General features: G+C 36.2%; 1 protein-coding gene across 4 annotated transcripts in view; it reads left to right on the top strand.

Moving 5' to 3' along the window:
• Positions 1 to 21,229, top strand: part of CDIN1 (CDAN1 interacting nuclease 1) — a 229,269-nt gene that overhangs the window by 42,712 nt on the left and 165,328 nt on the right. For 3 of the 4 annotated variants that reach the window (XM_043919269.1, XM_043919272.1, XM_043919270.1), the window contains exons 2-4: positions 13,607 to 13,652; positions 14,543 to 14,607; positions 20,810 to 20,870. In XM_043919269.1, coding sequence (XP_043775204.1) covers positions 13,607 to 13,652; positions 14,543 to 14,607; positions 20,810 to 20,870 — 172 coding nt within the window. The remainder of the gene's footprint in view (positions 1 to 13,606; positions 13,653 to 14,542; positions 14,608 to 20,809; positions 20,871 to 21,229) is intronic. The other variant, XM_043919271.1, reaches the window with a different exon arrangement.

Here is a 21,229-nt window from a genome sequence, read left to right as displayed (position 1 = left end):
ACCGTCTGTCTAGAATCCATATATATGCGTTAATATATGATATTTGTTTTTCTCTTTCTGAGTTACTTCACTCTGTATAGTAGGCTCTAGGTTCATCTATCTCATTAGAACTGACTCAAATGTTTTTTTATGGCTAAGCAATTGTGTTTATGTACCACAACTTCTTTATCCATTCATCTGTCAACAGACATCTAGGCTGCTTCCACGTCCTAGCTCTTGTAAATAGTGCTGCAGTGAACATGGGTGTACATGTGTCTTTTTCAATTATGGTTTCCTCAGGGTGTATGCCCAGTAGTGGGATTGTTGGGACATATGGTAGTTTTATTCCTAGCTTTTTAAGGAATCTCTGTACTGTTCTCCACAGTGGCTGGATTAATTTACCTTCCTACCAGCAGTGCAAGAGGGTTTCCTTTTCTCCACACCCTCTCCAGCATTTGTTTGTAGATTTTTTTGATAATGACCATTCTGATTGGGATGAGGTGATACCTCATTGTAGTTTTCATTTGCTTTCTCTAATAATGAGCTCTAATAAAGGTTGAGCATCTTTTCATGTGTTTATTAGCCATCTGTATGTCTTCTTAAATTTTAATTTTCAGTAAAGACTTCAGAGAGTGAAATTAATTCACTTGGTTTTGATAAGTAACTGTTTTAAGAAAATTATCTAAAGGTTGGTCAGAATCTGTCATCTTTTCAGCACTCAGTATTACTGAGGAAAATGAACAGTGTTACTGGGTGCTATTTTCGGTCTAAGGCTTGTATTTTTAACCCCTTTGACAAATATTTTTCTAAAACTAAACTTACTTTAAGAGTATGGATTACCTCTGTTTTCCTCAACATTGGCCACCATGATGAAAAATCTTGAGAACCAGGTAAAGCGTTTGATTTGAAGTTGCTGCAGAGAGATGTTATCGGTCCTGATGACATACTTGTCTGGGATTATCTAGTTGGAAGTAGAGACCTTCTCAAAAAAAAAAAAAAAAAAGTCTGTCAGTACTTGGAGAATTGTGAGGTTGAATATTTATATTTATTTATGTATTTATGTACTTATACACATATTTTTAAAAATCAGCTTGTCAGGTAAAGATCTGTTGATTCTTTCATTAAGTATGTGTGTTCAGTCTGAATCAAAAAATAAGGTAATTTGGGGGAGACTGAGATTTCATCAATGAAATAGTTGTGGTGCTAGACCCATGAAGTGATTATTTAACCTCTAGTGGGAGATGTGGTACCTTTTAATCAATAGTGAATGAAAGGAGTTAATTATTTTCCTCCCATGTTCTCATACTGTGGTCTGATTACTTTAAATGCCTAGAAGTCTTAATAAACAATTTAATCACTCTAGCTATTAACCTAGAATAGACCTGCTATATTAGGCCCATACAGAAGTGTCTAGTGTCAACAGGAGACCAAGTCATTATTATAAGAAACAAGGCACAGTTTTCTGATAAGCTGTATTTAAAAGTTTTAGGGCTGTAAGCAGAGAGAAATTTAAGAAATCTAAATTTTGGAGTTGTAGAACTGATAAGAATCACAGAACTTTCAAGGTGAAAATGGGCTCTCAAGTCATGGAAGCTGTATACAAATGGTGAAACTGAGACTTCAAGATATTAAATGATTTTTTTCCAATTAGAATTTAAGCACCTCAGGAATAAAGACAATTCCTACCATGCTTCCTTAACAGTACAACTTTTGATGCTCCCTATTGTTTAAAAAATAACTGTGGAATATGTAAAAATGTCCATGAGAAATTTGTAAGAGAAAAGTAGTATTCCAAAGGGCTAACAAATGGTCCTAAATCAGGGGAAGTGCACATTACCTGGAAAAAGAATCACTTTCCACATTGTAAGATTATATAAAATTTGCATTTGTAGTAAAAAGAACTCATTGAGAAGTAAAATTCAGAATTTTGATCTCTTACTCATTTTATCTTTGGTGGTGAAAAGTGGGAACTTGGGGGTTGGGGTCCACTGCTGATATAATTTGTGTTCTAGTATATTTTGCTTTTTGATTTGTGTTTTAATTTATACACATTGGTCACAGAAGCATTATGATTACTGAAATAATAAAACTGTACTGAAAATATGATATTCTCATCTATTAAGATAACATAGCTAAGTAATCCTCCACTAAGTCCTGCTTGTAGCGCAACTTATTTTTTCCTTGATTTACAGGTACCTGGTGTAAAATAATCCTTTGTGTAACTTTGGGCAGTGATTTCATCTTTATGACCTTTACTTTTGTCATTTTTAAAATGAGAGGGTTGGCCTTGGTCTATGTCTCTTAAAGAATTCCCTTCATTAAAATAGCTTGATTTAATAGTGTAAATTACTGCAATGAGGTCGGCTAAGGCAAGAAGTATGTCTTTGGTGTTTGGTGGTGAGGAAGTCTCTGTGTATCTTTGTTTTCGTTAATAAGTGAGGGTAGAAGTGAGATTGCCATTGGGTGGAGGCTGAATAGGATTTACTGAACAAAGACCGCCAGACAAAAACATTTGGTGATGAATGGAAACAGTGGACAGTAGTTTGAACCTTAGGCAGGTTGAGGCTTAAGAAGACAGAAGCATTCTCGGAAGTAAATGAAGAATAGCCAGAGGAGAGGAAAGGATGGGAAATAGACTAGAAAATACGTCATGCAGAGGTGGAAGAAAGTTGAGTTTTAACCAACATGGGCAGGATTATAAATATCTTCACATATAGGCTACTGTTATCAGATTCAGTTCAGTTCAGTCACTCAGTCATGTCCAACTCGTTGCGACCCCATGGACTGCAGCACGCCAGGCCTCCCTGTCCATCACAAACTCCTGGAGTTTACCCAAACTCCTCTCCATTGAGTCAGTGATGCCATCCAATCATCTCATCCTCTGTTGTCCCCTTTGCCTCCCTCCTTCAATCTTTCCCAGCATTCGGGTCTTTTGAAATGAATTAGCTCTTCGCAGCAGGTGGCAAAGTATTGGAGTTTCAGCTTCAACATCAGTCCTTCTCATGAACACCCAGGACTGATCTCCTTTAGGATGGACTGGTTGGATCTCCTTGCAGTCCAAGGGACTCTCAAGAGTCTTCTCCAACACCACAGTTCAAAAGCAGCAATTCTTCAGCGCTCAGCTTTCTTCATAGTCCAACTCTCACATCCATACACGACCACTGGAAAAACCATAGCCTTGACCAGACGGACCTTTGTTGGCAAAGTAATGTCTCTGCATTTTAATATGCTATGTAGGTGGGTCATAACTTTCCTTCCAAGGAGTAAGTGTCATTTAATTTCATGGCTGCAGTCACCATCTGCAGTGATTTTGGAGCCCAAAAAAATAAAGTCTGACACCATTTCCACTGTTTCCCCATCTATTTGCCATGAAGTGATGGGACTGGATGCCATGGTCTTAGTTTTCTGAATGTTGAGCTTTAAGCCAACTTTTCTACTCTCCTCTTTCACTTTCATCAAGAGGCTCTTTAGTTCTTCTTCACTTTCTGCCATAAGGGTGGTGTCATCTGCATATCTGAGGTTATTGATATTTCTCCCAACAGTCTTGATTCCAGCTTGTGCATCTTCCAGCCCAGCATTTCTTATGATGTGCTCTGCATGTAAGTTAAATAAGCAGGGTGACAATATACAGCCTTGACATACTCCTTTTCCTATTTGGAACCAGTCTGTTGTTCCATGTCCAGTTGTAACTGTTGCTTCCTGACCTGCATACAGATTTCTCAAGATTGCAAGTCAGGTGGTCTGGTATTCCCATCTCTTTCAGAATTTTCCACAATTTATTGTGATTCACACAGTCAAAGGCTTTGGCTTAGTCAATAAAGCAGAAAAAGATGTTTTTCTGGAACTCTCACTTTTTTGATGATCCAGTGGATGTTGGTAATTTGATCTCTGGTTCCTCTGCCTTTCCTAAAACCAACTTGAACATATGGAAGTTCACGGTTCACGTATTGTTGAAGCCTGACTTGGAGAATTTTGAGCATTACTTTACTAGCGTGTGAGATGAATGCAGTTGTGTTATCAGATTATATATAGTTAACTTTCTCTTTCTCTTTTACTCTTTCTGGCAATGATAATAAAATTACCACAGATTTAAGGTAGTTTTAGCTGACTTATTAAAGAATGAAATCAGAATAAATCATTATAGGAAGAAAGAATCAATAAGTATTTTGTACAGGGCTTTCCTGGTGGCTCAGACAGTAAAGAATTTGCCTGCAGTGTGGGAGACCCAGGTTCAAACCCAGGGTCAAGAAGATCCTCTGGAGAAGGGCATGGCAACTCACTCCAGTATTCTTCCCTGGAGAATTCCATGGACAGAGGAACCTGGTGGGCTGCAGTCTATGGGATCACAAAGAGTTGGACACAGCTGAGCTACTAACACTGTACTGTACTGTATCTGTTATATTGCGTTGAAGTCATTGGGATTGCTTTAGAATAAGATGACCCAATATCTGGTCTTGGAAACAGAATTAGGCATCTTTCACCCAGGCTTCTTCTTCTTTATCTTGTTATGTTATGGCTCATTCTAAAAAGTTAAGACCCAAATTAAATTAGAAAGGAAAAAAGTATAGATACTTAAGCCTCTAATTAAATAAGAACATTTAGAATAGGGCAGGACTTAGAGCAGGAAAAAAAACTTAGATCAATTTATCTGGCTTCTTTTCAGTTCTTTTCATTATTCTTCTCCTACTTATTTAATTTTATTATGAAATATAACATACATAGAGTAGAGAATCGTATAATGAACTCTGAATCTACCCCTGTTTATATTTGTTTCAGATGCTTTTTACTTTTACAGAAATGAAATATTCTGATGGTATCAACAGTTTATAGCCTTTAAGATTTTTATTTTTTTAAAAAATTGTATGACACTTTGATTTCTTTCCCCTTCTCCTTCACCTGAGGTAACCATTATCCTGAGTTTAGTGTTCTAGCCTTGTGTATTTCTTTTACTATATCCATAAACAGTCCATGAGCAAAAAGGTAATTATATTTTGCTGTTCTTATATTATATATAAATGGTAACAAACATGTGTTTAATTCTATAGCATGCTTTTTTTTTGGTAAATGTTTTTGAAATATAATCCATGTTGATACCTGATAGAGTGAGAAAGCACTATTTTTGCTTTTCAGAATTTATTAACTATTTCTGACATGATTCTTCTTCCTGAGTTTTAAGATAAATTTATCACATTCCACCAGAAAACTAGTGAATTTGGTTGCATTTTAATTAAAATCATAGATTAATGTGTAGAGAATTAACACTTTAATTAATACTATCGTTTTACTCTTGGAATTTTCTTTGTGAAAATATCTTACCTCTTCGTCAGGAACTCTTTTGTACTCTTCAGTGAGGTTTTATGATTTTCTTCAAAGATTTTACACATTTTTGTTAAATATATGTCAGGACTTTATGGTTTTTTTATTGTTGTGAATGAGGTCCATTTTTCTATTCCATTTGCTAATTTAATTTACTGTTTTGTAAGAATTTTATTTCCTTTTTATATTAATCTTATATCTAGTTACCTTTCTGAGATGTCGTATTAGTGTTTAAAACCTTTGTTTATAGATTCTCTTGTTTCTAAGCCTTCTCTTTTTCAAATAGTGAGGCTTTGACTTGTTTCTTCCCTTTCTGATTCTCTTATTTCTTTTCCCCTTTTATTTTCTGGGCTCTTCAGTTTGCTAGAACTTCCTAGAGTAAAATAAGTGTATTTTCTTCCCCTTATATTTAATTAATGCAGTATATTTCCCACAACTGTTGAAATGCACTATTGTCATTGCTCAATTTTATGTTTTGTTGTTGTTGTTTCCATTGTGATTTCTTATTTAATTTGTTGGTTAGTTAGTAATGCATTAAATTTTTAAAATAAGGGGTTGGGGGACTAACGGTTTAATCCTTGAATTCTAACTTAATTACCTTTTCAGCAGATATAGTCTAGCCAAGTCCTGAACATAGCCTTTGACAGCTTCATAGAGCTGGAGGACAAGGTTTAGAGATCTTGGACCTAGGGTCTACCAGACGTGGGAACTCTTGCAAATGCCCCAGCCATTGAGCTGTTGTTGTTTAGTCGCTCAGTTGTGTCCGACTCTTTGTGACCAGATGGACTGCAGCATGCCAGGCTTCCCTGTCCTTGACTATCTCACAGAATTTGCTCAGACTCATGTCTGTTGAATCAGTGATGCCATCCAACCATCTCATTCTCTTTCTTAGGTATTGGGGGCCCCCCAAAAGACTATATCCTAGGAGTTAATGTGCACTGGAAGTAAAAGGGCTCTACATTACTGTATTTTATCTTCAAATTTACCTCACTGGCCTAAAAATTTAATACGTGTAATTGGACAACGGTGATCCTAGACTCCTAGTGCTCCCAGAATCAAATCAGAGTCCCCTCTGGAGAAAGTTAATCATTTCCATATTCATATTTTTCATAAAGCAGTTTTTCACATAGTGTGGCACATCATGGGAGATACTCAGCCACATAAGGAGACATGACAACATAAATGGAGGCCAGTGAAAACTATAGAAATAAACTTATCAGGGCTTTGGAGATTAGAACTACCTAAATAGAATTTTTATAATTGTAGCTTATTCAAGATGTTAAAAAAGAAGATTGAAAGTCTGTAGGGAACTTACTTGAAAAAGAATCAAATAGAGTATCTACAAACACAGTAATTGAAATTGGATGGATTTAACTCAATGGATGTATTTAATAGCAAGGTAGACTTTACGGAAGAGAGAAATAGTGAACTGGAGGATAGATAAGGGGAAAATACCCATAATGTAACACAGAATAATGAAAAGATATAAAATATGAAGAGAGAATAAGAGATGGAGCTTACAGTAGGGAGGGCTAACACAGACTCATTTGAAGTCTTGGGCAGGAGAGAAAAAGTGTTAAACCAGGTTTGAAACAATAATTGCCATGTACTTAAGAAGTCCAAAAAAAAAAAAGAAGTCCAACAAACTGTAAGCAGGAGTTTACTAAGTGCCAGAGTTAAAACTCCTAATAAGTGAAGTTTTTTAAAAAAAATCTTAAAACCAGATAGAGACATAAGGTACATTATGATTGAAAGACCAGAATTTGACATCACAACACATCTGCATTGATTGAATTATTAGAAGAAAGTTATTGCAGATGGGAAAGGAAGGAAGGGCAATGAAATGCTATATATGTGAGTATATCAGAATGAACAGAAACTTTATAAAATAACAACAGTGTCTTGTGAATTTTAAGATGTATGTAGAATTAAAACAATGTCAGTAATATCCTATATGTCAGAATGGAATAAGTATAGATAGTATTGTAAAGTTTTTGTATTTTCCAGGCAGCAGTTAATCACCAAGTTTAACTTGGGTATGTGTTTATGCAGGATAATTATTAATGGTATAAGAGTATATAACTTCCAAGTTGACAGGAAAAATAATGAAGAATAAGTACTAAATCACTTTAAAAGAATACAAAAAAAGGAGTGTATGGTGACTAAGAAGATTAGCTTTCAGTAAGATATAAACTTAAACCTAAATATATTAGAACATACTTTAAATGTGCAGACTTTGTCAATAGTAAATCAAATCAATGTGGTATCTGTGTGAAGATAAACATATAAATCAGTGGAACAGATTAGAGAGTCCCAAAATAGACCCTTAGATATTTGGTTTCCTCATAGGCAACATGATAGTTCATGGGTAAATGGTGTGTGACCAATTGGATATGTGTACAAAAATAATAAAAGCAAAATGTGACTCCTATCTCAGTTCATTAAATTTAACTCAAAATAGATCATCAACCTAATATTCTTAAGCTTCTAAAAGAAAACATACAAAATTATCTTCATGACTGTCAATAGACAAAGATGTCTTAGAAAAGACACACAGCACACACAAAAGGTAACAATAATAAAGAATTGCTACATTGGACTTCATCAAAATTAAAAATTTCAGCACTGCAGAAAATACTAGAAAGAAAATGGAAATACAAGCCATTGAAGGTGTGACAAGGATGTTTAGCATTGTGAACTCTCATTTAGTGTTGGCAGGAGCTGAAAATTGTTACAAATACTTTGAAAAATTGTTTGACAATATCTACTAAAGCTAGAGATTTGCATATCAGATGGTCCAGAATTCTACTCCACATTTGTACTCATCAGAAATGTGTACACACATGCCCCAGAAAACATGCAGAAATGTTCACAGCGGCATCATTCTCATTGCAAAAGACTAGAAACAGTTCAGAGGTTCATCAATTGAATAGATAAATGTGGAGTATACTTAGACAATAGAATATGCCATACAGCAATGAAAATGAATTAGCTACACTTAAAATTAACTAGAGTCACTCACATAGACATATTGAGTAAAAGAAGACAGATGTAAAAGAATACACACTGTGTTAAAGATCAGATTCATCTGGAGAGAGAAAAGGTGGCGATCAGACAGAATACCTTTTCGGATCCCAGGAGTATTCTATTTGGTCATCAAAGTGGTTATGTGGTTTTGTCTTATTCACAATAAAAATGATTTTTAAAAGATTAATGTGTTATGGAATAGATAAATGTTAATATTTTATGTAATGAAGGTATGTTACCAAAGTACGTTTAAAACACAATTTTTGAAATTTTATTTTTGTGTATAGACACACACACGTACACACCAGACACAGAATAAAAAACACAGGAACACAGACAGATGTCTATAGATTTTACACAGAATATGTACTATTTATAAATAGAAAACTTCATTAAATATTATATAATGAAGTTACCACGTCTGGAGGGTGTTGTCCTCTGTAGAGAAGATTGATTGGGTTTGAACCTGTTTTGTTCAGGGAAGGATTTAAAGCTGTTTTGTATGTAGTAAATAGCACTTGGGCAAAAGACACATTTGCAGTCACATAGAGACACTTCAGGCAATGGTGTGGTTGTTATTAATAACAAAATACACCTTAGCTGCAGGAAGAATAATGAAAATTACCCAATAATTTTTTAATCATTGACCCTTTCCTTTAGGAGCTTTTTTTTTTTTCTTATGTAGTTAATTAAAGTAAGGCTGTGATTTAAGTTTTTTTTTTTTTTTTAAGTAGTATTGTCTAAAGCTGTTGGATTTGATCAGAACTCTTTACCTCCTGTGGCTTCAATTTTCTGTCCCAAAGCAACAACGCCCACCTTTAAGGGTTGCTTGGAGGGTAATGTAACATAAATGCTTAACCTTAAGCAACGGGTGTTAGCACACACTAGAACGGCAGATTAGCATGGGGTTTAAGAGCTTGAGTTCTGAAATCGGAACTGGATTTTGATTTCCAGTTCTCCCACTTACCTAGGTCTTTAATTGTATACTTCCCTTAACTTCTCTTCCTCCGTTTCCCATCTTTAAAATAAGAACAATAATAGTACCTACTTTAGAGGCTTGCCCTGAGGGTATAATAAAAGGCAGTGTAGTGTGTAGCACAAACTAGCTTGTTGATATAACTCTTAGCTCTTGCTATAGATGGAGCTGTTTTGCATATGGCTTATATTAACCTACCAGCAAAATTAGTTAAGTGCCTGGAACAGTAACTACTTTTTTCATATATATAAAATATAAGTGGGCTTCCCTGGTGGCTCAGATGGTAAAGATCTGCCTGCAGTGCAGGAGACCCAAGTTCAATTCTTGGGTCAGGAAGATCCTCTGGAGAAGAGAATGGCAACCCACTCCAGTATTCTTGCCTGGAGAATTCCATGGACAGAGGAGACTGGTGGGCCACAGTCCATGAGTTTGCGAAGAGTTGGACACAACCGAGGTAACTAACGTAAAACATAAGTGTGTTGTTGTTTAGTCACTAAGTCACGTCCAACTCTTTTTTTGAGACCCCATGGACTGTAGTCCACCAAGCTCCTCTGTCCTTGGGATTTCTCAGGCGAGAATACTAGAGTGGGTTGCCATTCCCTTCTTTAGGGGATCTTCCCAACTCGGGGATCTTCCCAACTCAGTGATCAAACCTGCGTCTCCTGCACTGGCAGGAGGATTCTTTACCACTGAGCCACCAGGGAAGCCCATGACGGAGGATAGGGCATTGCTTTTTTGGAAAACCTTCCTTGACTAGTACTAAGTCACTGACCACACAGAGCCAGTGTTTTCGTTGTATTCTTTCACCGGTTTAGAGAGGTTGTACTGTACCTTGTGAGGCCTGCAAGCCTAAGACTTTGTTGGAATATCTTACTTTATCATCCTTAGTTTGATTTACTGCTTCCTGAGTTCCAGAAATAACATTGATCTTGTTTAGAGGATTTCAAGCCTATTAGAGTAGAGACACTGATGCATCCTCGGTTCTAGAGCAAAAGGAGCTTGAAAGTTAAATAAAAATATTTCTTTCTTTATGGTCTTTTTTGAAAGGAAGAATTTATAATGTGTAATATCATGTTCCTTAAGGTTCTGCTTGCTTTAGGTCTCCCTGGGATTGTCAAAACTTCCATTCAGCCCCCTGAGGTCATTTTCTTTAATGTCCCTCAGCTTACTGAGCATCTTAGCTGGATGGGTCTGGAGTTAAATACAATATGGGTCCCTGGTTTGTTGCCTCTTAAGTACCTGGCATTTGAAGTCTTAAATGCAGTATGAAATGAGGGTAAACAATACCCCCTCAGTGTTTAAATTCTGTGAGGAAAAGTCACTCACACACAGCAATTTATGATCTCTAGGCACATCAGTTTAGTGACACAGTGACAGAGGAACAATTTTAAGGAAGCCCAGTACAGTAGCTGCCAGTTAGGAAGACAATTGCAGAGTGTAAAAACGGACAGCCCCTTCTGAGTATTGCATCTTGTGCAGGTACCATCATGATGGAGCACCCTGCCGCCATGCCCTTCTTCCATCGCGTCTCCTGCTTCCTGGGCACATAAGAAATAGAAACCTTCCCTCCCTCCCCCTCCTCCCCTCTCTTTCCTTCCTTCCTGCTTTCCTCCTTCTTTCCCTTCCACCTCCCTTCTGCCTCCCTCCCTCCCCTCCTTCCTTCCTTCCTTCAAAACAAGACGTGATAATACTCAAAAGAAGTGTGGAAGGCAGTCCCTTCACTTTATGATCTTGAGCAGCTCAGCAGTGTCCTCAAGGACCCAAGGTCTTTGCATCTTCTGTTGCATCGTCCTCGGTGTGTTGACTTTGTCCTCTTACTTGTTTCCCCATTGCTGCAATATGACTTATGCGGCTCCATAAGCCATTTGTCACACAACTCAGACAAGGTTTTACAGAGAGCCTGTGTAGGAGTCCACTCAGCACTCTTCTTTTTTCAGACACCTGCACGGTGAGGAGCTTAATCTGGAAGCATAGTGTGGGGGAAAAATAGACAAAATTATCCTTGAAGAGACTTCATAATCCATCTTTGGCATGTGTGCAAATTAAGTGATTGCATTTTTTAATATGTAAATTGAAAACACTTGTATCCTAAGTGGCATGTATATGTTCCAAAGCCAATACCGTCTTGAAATATATGAAGAGTCAGGGTATGATTTATTTCACTTAATCCCTAAAAAATATGTGAGTGCTTGATAATATTTTAATTTTTACTTTTTTTGCATGTGTATGTAGAAAGTTTCCTCTATATCAGTTCCTGTCTACTTTAAATGTTTTATTTTGGAGGCATGTTTTCCCATACCCATGACCTCAGGACACTGTGGATGTGCAATGAAAACTACTGATAGGACTGACTGATATTCAAGATAAGCCTTTCAGTTCACAAAACCATCTCCTCTCTTTCTTCTTAGCTAGAAACCATATTCTTTGTGAAATCAACCGAGGGAATGTTGAATTTATACTGTAACTAACCCTCTCGGCCACTGAGAAAATGCATTGCTTTATAGGCTATGTCCGTGACTTTAGATGAATTGAATTACAAGCTGTTTGAAGATGGTTTCCTGGTTGAAGACATTATCTTGCCCTCAGTTTTGACGATGCTCTCAACTCTTGATGAACTTCTCACTTCTCACTTTGACTTGTTTATTCCTGGGCTTATTCCTCCAGCTGTCTGTTGGTCTTCCCTTTCTGAGCATCTACAATTATATTTTTGTTTTATTCAGTTTAGTTTCTTCCTTATTTATCATTGGTCCCTGACTTGCCTGTTACATGCACATTTATTTCCATCATACTGTTTGACACAGACACTGACATTTTGCCCTCCATTAATTGGTTAAGATAAATATATTTTGCTGTGCAATGAGGAGCGCTCTATTTATTGTACATAAATACCTAACATAGTGACTTTTTCAGTCGTTTGTGATGATTTGGGCTTAATTTCACCTTTTTTTTTTTTTCATGAGACGGTTGTCAACAACCCTACTAGGCTCTGTGATTTGCATGTGAAGCTCAGGGAAGCCAAGCACAATAGGAAGATATTATACAGGAAACTGGCTCTTCCAAAGGTGGCTTCCATTTTTAAAGACATTGAAAAAAATTGGACTATAATGAATTTATAATTTTATTCAATCCTTTCTCAGTACTTTTGGAGTTATCAAAACAGTCCTTTAGTAATTATTGATTTTCCTTGATAAACATTTATGGCATCTTTTTTGTAAAAAAAAAAACATATTCTTTTGTAATCTAATAAGAGTGGAAAGGGGTTAGAAACCCAACCTATAATGATATGCAAGAGATGACAATACTGACAGTGAGTAAAGAAATATGGTGTCATTGTGTGTATTTCATACTCTCTAAACTACCTGTGATGAGCTTAAGCAGTTTCATTCATGAATAGAAAAACTTTAATTATTCACCATGCTTTGGTATACTATACAAGTCGAATTATTAGCATGGTAATTTGTTTGGATACCTTCTAGTAGGAAAATGTATCAGAAATAACTAATCATTTGCAACATATGATGAGGCAACTCTATCTACAGAGGGCAATCAGAAAGAATAGCAGTGGGCTATTGATTGCTTTTTAGACAAGGAAAAAAAAAAAATCTGTTCCATTTCTAAATGTTAACAATTGTGAGAGGAAAATCCCCACCTGGAGAGGATGTTTTCCAGGTTGCTTCGCCGCCAGGTGTTTGACATTGTGTGGAGTCTTAGATGAATAAGGCTTACGGCAGTCTTAGGGAACCCTGTCCTGGAGGACTCCACTTCCTGCTGTGAAGGCTTCTCTATTCAAAGCAGGCCCGTGTCGGTGGGAATGTTCCAGTGATCTCTGTGCGAAGCGCAAAGTTTTCTCCCCCAATGAATCTGGGAGAGCTACAGAAGAGGACACCTGCCTGCTAACAAAATAAATTTCAGAATGTTGCCAGTGGATAAATGGCATGTTTTCTCCTGTTTGTGGGATTTAAGTCTCATCATTTATCAGTGGGAATAAACCGTGCCACCTTGGGTCCTTTTCAACATACCTGCATGCTACAGACATGATTTACAGTCATTCTGAAGTTTAAGAAAATCCGAATCATATGATAGTTTGCTTTGAGACCGTCCGTATTTCCCCCTTTCCCTTTCTCCCTCTCCTTGACCTAGCAGCAGGAAGCCTTTGTTTGAGGTGTTCATCTGGAACAACTTTTCCACACTTGTTTTCATGTTCTGTTAGATTACAGGGCATCAGGCCTACCTTTGAAGCTCCTTTCTCTTTTGTTTCTTTGCCGTGCACTCCAGTAATTAACTTTGTCCTTCTTTTATTTGTTCCAGTCAATCGCAGGCCACTCTGCTGAGCATCTTCTCCCAGGAGTACCAGGTTAGAAGTTTTCTCCTTTGTGAGGGTTGACAGGTGCCTAATTGAATGATGAATGTCCCTTTATTTCTTTGTAATTGAACTGCCAGCTCTCTGATTGGGTTGGAGGATGTTCTCCTTTCCACATCAAGCACCGCCTGCGTCTCAGTGGAGGCCTGCCAAGCCTACCCATCCATCTGTCTAATAACATCTAGCCTTTGCTTATTTGGTGGACCTGTAATAAATTATGCTAAACCATTATTATTCTGACAATAATAATTTCCCCGTGTTGCGTGGTTCCATGTGCTAAATGTTTGCTGACTTGCACTGTCAGTGCTGCTTTCCATTGCTGACAGAGATGATGATAAATGACCATCGCTGGAGTGGCAGAAGGCAAGAGAGGCAGAAAATGGAGTCATTTATCATGAGATGACAGGTGTCAGTCAAGTGGCAAGTCTCTATGGAATTACTTTTTGTAGTTTTCAAATAAGTTGTTTTTAAGCAATGTTCTTCCTGGTTAAAAATGGCAATTGGATTGTAAAACTAGACTGCAGAGGACTTAGATGGAATTGAATTGAGGGAAAATTAATACAAAGGTTGAAAGAGGGAACAAGTTTTTCTCTGCCCTCTACAACCCTAAGCAAACTTATTTAGATTCAATTACTATGACCCTGTTGGCTTTTACATATATACTGTACCTTGCGGTACAGACTGGAGACATCCCAGCCATGCAATAGAGATTAAAATGCATAGGTTCATAGAGTAGAAGGGAAAAAATATCTGCTGCCGCCCAAATCCCCAAACTATTATTTGGTTTGCCCTTTTTGTTAGACATGGGGATCAAGAAATATGTCATTTTTGTTCTTGAACCTGATCTGTGACTCAACATAAAGATCTTTTTTATTTTGTTTCAGAAACACATTAAGAGAACACATGCCAAACATCATACTTCAGAAGCGATTGAAAGTTATTACCAGAGGTATGACCTGCCTGCCCCACTAGAGGGTATCATAATACCTATTAATTGTAATAATAATTATGAATAAATTAGATTAATAAATTGATTTTCCATAAAACATTCCAAGACATTTTGTTTTAAGTCTGTTATTTAAGACATAAAGTATATATTTTTTAAATTTCTCAAATACTATGTTATATAGATATAAAGAATATGGTGAGACTATCTTAATTTACATGTGTGTGAAATCTTTACTATGTAAGAAAAAGTTACAATATTAGAAAATCCCCATTGGATGCTTGAAAGTTACTGTAAGTGCATATCTTATATAGATGCATATGTTCATGCATACATATGTCTATGTGTATATGTGAATGTTCTCAAGCCAATTTTTATTTCTCATGTAAATCAGCAAGTTAAAAAATATATTAGAAAGTAAGATTGAATTTTGGTACAGTTGTATTTTGCATTGTAGGTATTGGTTAGCCATTTTAGAAATGCAAAAGAAAGATATATATCGAGTGAGGACATATGGAGATATATAATAACGTACAACTGTCAGATTTTAAGAGGGGTTTATATTTTAAAAGGAAATCTTTTAATTTCAGCCTAATTTATTATAGTTCCCAACCTTTCTTGTTCTGAAACAAAGAGTCTTTAAAATAGCTCCTTTTAAAAAAAAAATTAAAAATTTTTATCTTTGTAATATGAGTGAATAACTTATAATGGTAAATAATAATGGTTTGAATTGGAAATTGTTGGTTGCTTTCTGAAGTATTTTAGGGACATATTGGAAAGGAAAACTGTTTGAAATATAGTCTAAAATTGTTATACTTAAGAGTGACAGAGCAATCTTTCTATGGTGAGAATGATACCACTCACTTTAGATGAATGATTTTTATGCATGAAAATTCTATGAATTAAGTGAATATACAGATAAAATATTGGAATTATGTTTCTGTAAAGCCATATTTTTAAAGAATTGAGAAATGTTTATTGAAAAGTTATTCAAGTTAGGTTTTGAAAAAAAGTATTCACTATGCCAAATGTGGTAAAGATATGTTCTGTTTTGAGTGGAACTGTCTGTTAAAGAAATATACATGCATACACACCATACCTGCAGGCCACCCCCACCGCCCCACACATACTTTTATGTCTCAGAGAATTACTCTCCAAGAAGTGTTTGTAAAGTTTGAATTGACTTATTCAAAAGTCATAATCTCCTCAGTGAAATTAACATCTAAATTGAAGTCATCACCTAAATCATACATATAAAATTGAGAACGGCCCATAAAATGGCATGAAACCAGCAACTGCTTTGGCAACCAGACCCTCCACAGAAAGACTGAAAAGTGATTCATGTGTCAAAAAGTATATTCTTATATAAAACTTATAGTCTTAGGCTTTCATATAAAAGTATGGTTCTATATCCAGACTTTAAGGCCCTGTTAACATCAACAAAGGAGAACAGAGCATTTTCTAGAAATTTGGAGATCTGCTAACAGGCCATGGGGCTGCCCTCTAATAATAATAATTTTTTTTTTCATTGTATAAAGTCTGTTTTAATTAGATGATTCCTAAGATCTCTAAATACTACTTTAAAAAAAGCTAGGTTCATTAAAGAGTATATTTGTTTTCTAAAGTATGAACATACTTTATTGGGTTATCTGGATAGTTTAGGCCAGAAACAAAAATCTTTCCTTTAAGTATGGTTACTCAAGGAACAGTTGACTGGGTAATAATGAAAATGAAGAAACATATTTGTGTTTCTTTAAATTTAGTTAAATATAAGAATCTCAATTTTGTGGAGTCACAATGTTTGAAACAAAAACTTGAAGTTAGGCTGTAATGGACAGACTAATAGGAAAGCAGTCTGACTTGTTTCTCACTTTATTACCTCACTTCCTTACTTTTTGCCCCACACCTTGTACTTGGAGACAGGCTTTGTTGTTACCTTTCAGATGATTTGACCTCATAGGCCTCTTCTTCTAAATGTGCAGGTTGAATGTCTCTGTATCCTGTGTGGTAAATTGGCCCAAAAAGATTTTTGTTTTCCAGCTGATTAGCATAAAGCAAAATTATATCAAAACATGCTTAAGCAGTTTGACAATCTTAACAACTTACTTTTTTTAATAAAAGTAATACTTGCCTATTGTGAAAATTAAGCATATGTGTAATGGTATAAAAAAGAAATGAATGAATTGCCTGTAATTGTGGCGTCCATAGATAACCACTGGTATTTTTCTTCTCGGTCTTCTGTCAACCCATTTTTACATAGATGAGGTCATACTATATATGCAGCTGTGAATTCTGAACTTTATACTTGGAAAAATGTGTATAACATAGTATTGTTTTGAAGAAAGCTTTTTGTAAACATTTTGATACATCATCATATGAAGGTATCAAAGTTCATTGAAATATTCTTCTGTCATACATATATGTTTCCAATTTTCTGATATAAATAATGCTGTGATAAATATTATGGTGCTTAAGTCTTTGCATTTTGGATTAGTTTCTCAATATTTCTGTAGATGGAATTACTGGTGCAAATAATGAACACATAAGATTTTATTGTAATGTAATACAAACTAGAAATAATGTAATTACAACCTAGAAAGGTTGTAATGGTTTCATTTCTACTAGCAGTATCAGAGAATTCCTGTGTCTCTGTATTCTTGCTAGTATTGAGATGATCTCAATTCAGAATTTGAAGTCTGTATTTAAAACCATATAGTCCACAATGTGATTGCATTGTGGTCAACTGAAATTTCAAATTATCCAGACACCAGTGGAAAATATTTTCCCTTTCAATTACTGAGGAAATATCCTCAATTCTTCATGTTGTGCATGTATAGACACAGCTTGAGTGTTCATATTGAAAACAGCTTTCTATTCTTTCCTACTGTAATGATGGTATTTTAGTTCTAAACAGGAAACATACTTGGTAAAATTTATTTAGATTTCTCTAGATCAGTGCACACGGGCACTGATCAATGCACGTGTGGGTGCACACACACACACACACACACACTCACAGCTTGGTGAGATTTGCATATTTCCTCATCAGTAGCAAAGTTTAGAAACATTGTCTCTCATCTCCTCCCTTCTCTCAACACATACTGTCCAAGGGGCCCCCTTTATTAGCTTTGAAGAATCAGACCAATTAGATTTTATTCAGGTGTTCACATGAGAAAAAAAGTTAGTTCAAATATGATATTGACGTCAAATGATACAAGTAGTTTCTGAAAATTTGAACCACTTTTTTGTTTAATTAGCACTGTTTCCTTTGCACTCAATGTGTCCCACCTACTGTGCTGGGAACCAAGTATAAGGACCACAAGTACCTGTCCTCAGCTACTTTGTTCCCTGGGAACATAGCTGCAGACATGGAGATGGGTTCCAGAGATTTTTCCATATAGAATCAACAAAGGTGGTGTTCAGATGTAAGCTTAGTGAAGAATTTTGGTAGTTTTTGAAGTTTTACCATAATAGTTGTTATAAAAATATTAAAGATTACTTTGCCTTATGTTTAAAATCAGCACATATTGTTTTTAATCTTAGATGCTAACAGATCTTTCACACTAAAAAAATGTCATAAAATGGACCTTCTGCGAAGGTCTTTTAAGGATGGTTTCACCTACAAGTTATACATTTGTTAGTCCTCCTGTGGCAAACTGAAGGATGACATTTAGTCTGTGTCATCTATTGCTTTTTGACCAGCTCCTGTTTCTTTAAACTTAATGGAAGTATCCTATTGGTTATTACCAGGATAGTGATGGATGCAGCATTATATAAACCATATAATTTGGATTTAAGATGACAGTTTTCTGGCACAGGCAGTGATCTGGGATCCAGCCGTCCTCTTTCATTCTTTCCAGATCAACCTCTGAGAAGAGGTTCTGCTCTGGCGGCACTGGAGCCTTTCCTGGTCCTCAGACAGCCCAGGCCCGTTCCTGACACTTGCACCTACTGTTCTCTTGTTCAGAATATTCTTCCTCTGATGGCTTGCTGCTTTCCTTTTTGTCTGTTTCTACTTCAGTGTCACTTCCTTAGAGAGGGTCTTCCTGACCAGCCCATCTAATTTATATTGTGAAAGTGCTAGTCACTCAGTCATGTCCAACTCTTGGCAACCCCATGGACTGTAGCCCGCCAGGCTCCTCTGTCCATGGAATTCTCCAGGCAAGAATACTGGAGTGGGTTGCCATTCCCTTCTTCAGGGAAATCCTCCCAACCCAGGAATCGAATCTGCGTCTCCTGCATCACAGGCAGATTCTTTACCATCTGAGCCACCAGGGAAACCCAATTTACATTGTAGCATATGTCATTATTTTATATATTTGTTTCTCTGTCTTTTCCTTCTCTGTCTTTCCACTGCGGTATAATCTCAGTGATGGTAGGAGCTAAAGTTTTGCTCCCTGCTGCTTCTTCAGAACCTGGAATAAGGTCTGACAACTAGTCAGCTCTCAAAATGTTTATGGGATAAGTGAATGTTAAGTGGAGAGTTGTAAAGATATCCTATTATAGGCTTAAATACCCTGACCCAGAATCAGAATGCTTAATGGATTAGTTAAGCATCTGGTTAGTTGCTCCAATTTGATTCAACTGATTGGTTGTATCTTGAGCAGGCCTATCAGTGCAATGGAAATTCTGTAAGTTGATTGTGAAGGTCTTAGCTGACCTATTTCCCAAAGATCTTTCTCTCAACCACACTTGCTTTGTTTGGTTTTATTTTTGTTTTGTTTTTCCTTTGATCTTGAAATGAAAGTACTTATTTCTCAGTTAGATTCCTAAACAATTTATTTAAGGAAGAGCCAACAGATGAAAATGGACTTTATTAAAATTACTTTGAAGTTATAATGATTCCGAGCCTTTTACCCACCTTAAATAATTTGATTTTATTCCACTTTGTCTGTTGGAAATTATACATTTTTATAAACGTACATGTAAAATAGTGTAATTTCATTTAGTATTTTCTCCTGGCAGTTACAAAGAAGACCTCATCTGTTGACTTTGATTTTAACTATCGAACAAATGTCATTAATTTATTCAGTCAAACTGTAGAGAAAATGTTCATACTTCTATTTTCTTGTCTAAAATGTTTTTAATTAATTACTCATTTATTAAAGAAAAAAATGTATTACAATATAATTACCTATTATAAGCCAAGAACTGTGCTACACATAATAAACTGAATAAAATGAAAGTTTTCTACCCTCATGAGGCTTTCAGCCGTATAATTGGGATGTGTCTGAGGTGGATGAGTAACTCAGCAGATACAGTGTTCTGGGCTAAGTGATGGAGAGATGAACAGGGTGCTCCTCGACTGCACATTGAGGGACACTTCACATAGTCCTGGTTGTGGTGGATGGAAAAGGTGATGTACAAGGTGGATTATGAGTTATCCAGGTGAAAGGTCAGAGTGGGATACAGTGACTAGAGATGAGGCTGGCTGAAGAGAGTAGGTAGGAACCAGATTACAAAGAACCTTACAAGAATTTTTAAGTGATTATAATTTAATTTTGAGATTTTGTGTGGGGCTTTTGAAATGTTTTAAGAAGGAGAATGGTACGTTCAAATTTTTGTTTTAAAAAAATCAGCCTGGCCTCCACGTCTGGGATGAATTTGGGGACTTTTTTGTTTGTTTGTTTTTGTAGTGTTAGGAGATGAGGAGAGCTAGAGGTAGTGACAGAAATCTAGAGCAGATAAGATGATGGCTTGTGTTGCCTGTTAAAGGGTTGGTGACCCACTGATGAAAAGTTTGTTCCATTCTTTTTCCCTAATCAGGTGCCAACCAACCCTGTGAACTAAAAGTAAATCAAAAGATGGTATGCTTGCATGGATTCTTTTTTCATGAGTAAACTTATTTCCTTCCCATGAAGTGGTTATGGTATAGATAATGCCAGGGTAATAGGGTTAGTTCTTTTCAAAGTCACCTCTCTGTTCACCTTACATGTTAGGAGAAAAAAACAAAGAAGATGGGTATGCTCAGACCTCCTGCCCCCAACTTCACTTAGTTAGTTGCCAGTGGTTCTGAGGTAAGCTGTTTTTGTTATTCTTTTCCCTTCAGTGCTTTCCTGTGACAGTAGCATACTTTAACTAGAGCTGAGTTAATGCCACTAGAGTGGCATTTGCCCAGGAAAAACATGTACACACAGGGGATGCTGACAAGTCTATGCTGGCCTTTTCTTGTCACTGCCTTACCACTTGGCTTTGTCTTATCTAGGTATCTGAATGGAGTGGGGGAAAATGGAGCTGCCCCAGTGCTCCTGGAGCTAGCCAATGAGGTAATGTTATTGTTGTTATTTTATTTAAACCTACATAAAACCTAAGGGGCCTGTGTAGAGTGGCTCTGCTTAGAATTATAATTAACCTTAAAAAAAAAAAAAGATTTTGAGGTGCAGCAGACATTTAAATTGTTCCCTGGTCTCTTTGTACTTTTAATAATTGGACCGAGAGCTTCACGTATTAATAAATCAGTTAACTTAATTAGTCTGTTTCTTTTAAAATAAATGAGTAAACAGCTTCTTGATTTTTTATTTTGTGGGAAATTTCAACCAAACGGCTCAGGACTTGCTCTTCTTTAGATGTGTTGTCTTAATTTAGTTTGAGAAATACCTGTGTCAAGTACAGAGATGTATGGCAA

The sequence above is a fragment of the Cervus elaphus genome, chromosome 12, assembly GCF_910594005.1.
Source record: "Cervus elaphus chromosome 12, mCerEla1.1, whole genome shotgun sequence".
In the NCBI taxonomy this organism is placed as follows: Eukaryota; Metazoa; Chordata; class Mammalia; order Artiodactyla; family Cervidae; genus Cervus; species Cervus elaphus.
Note: the sequence above shows the minus strand (reverse complement) of the source record. Positions and strands in the feature narration are given on the sequence as shown.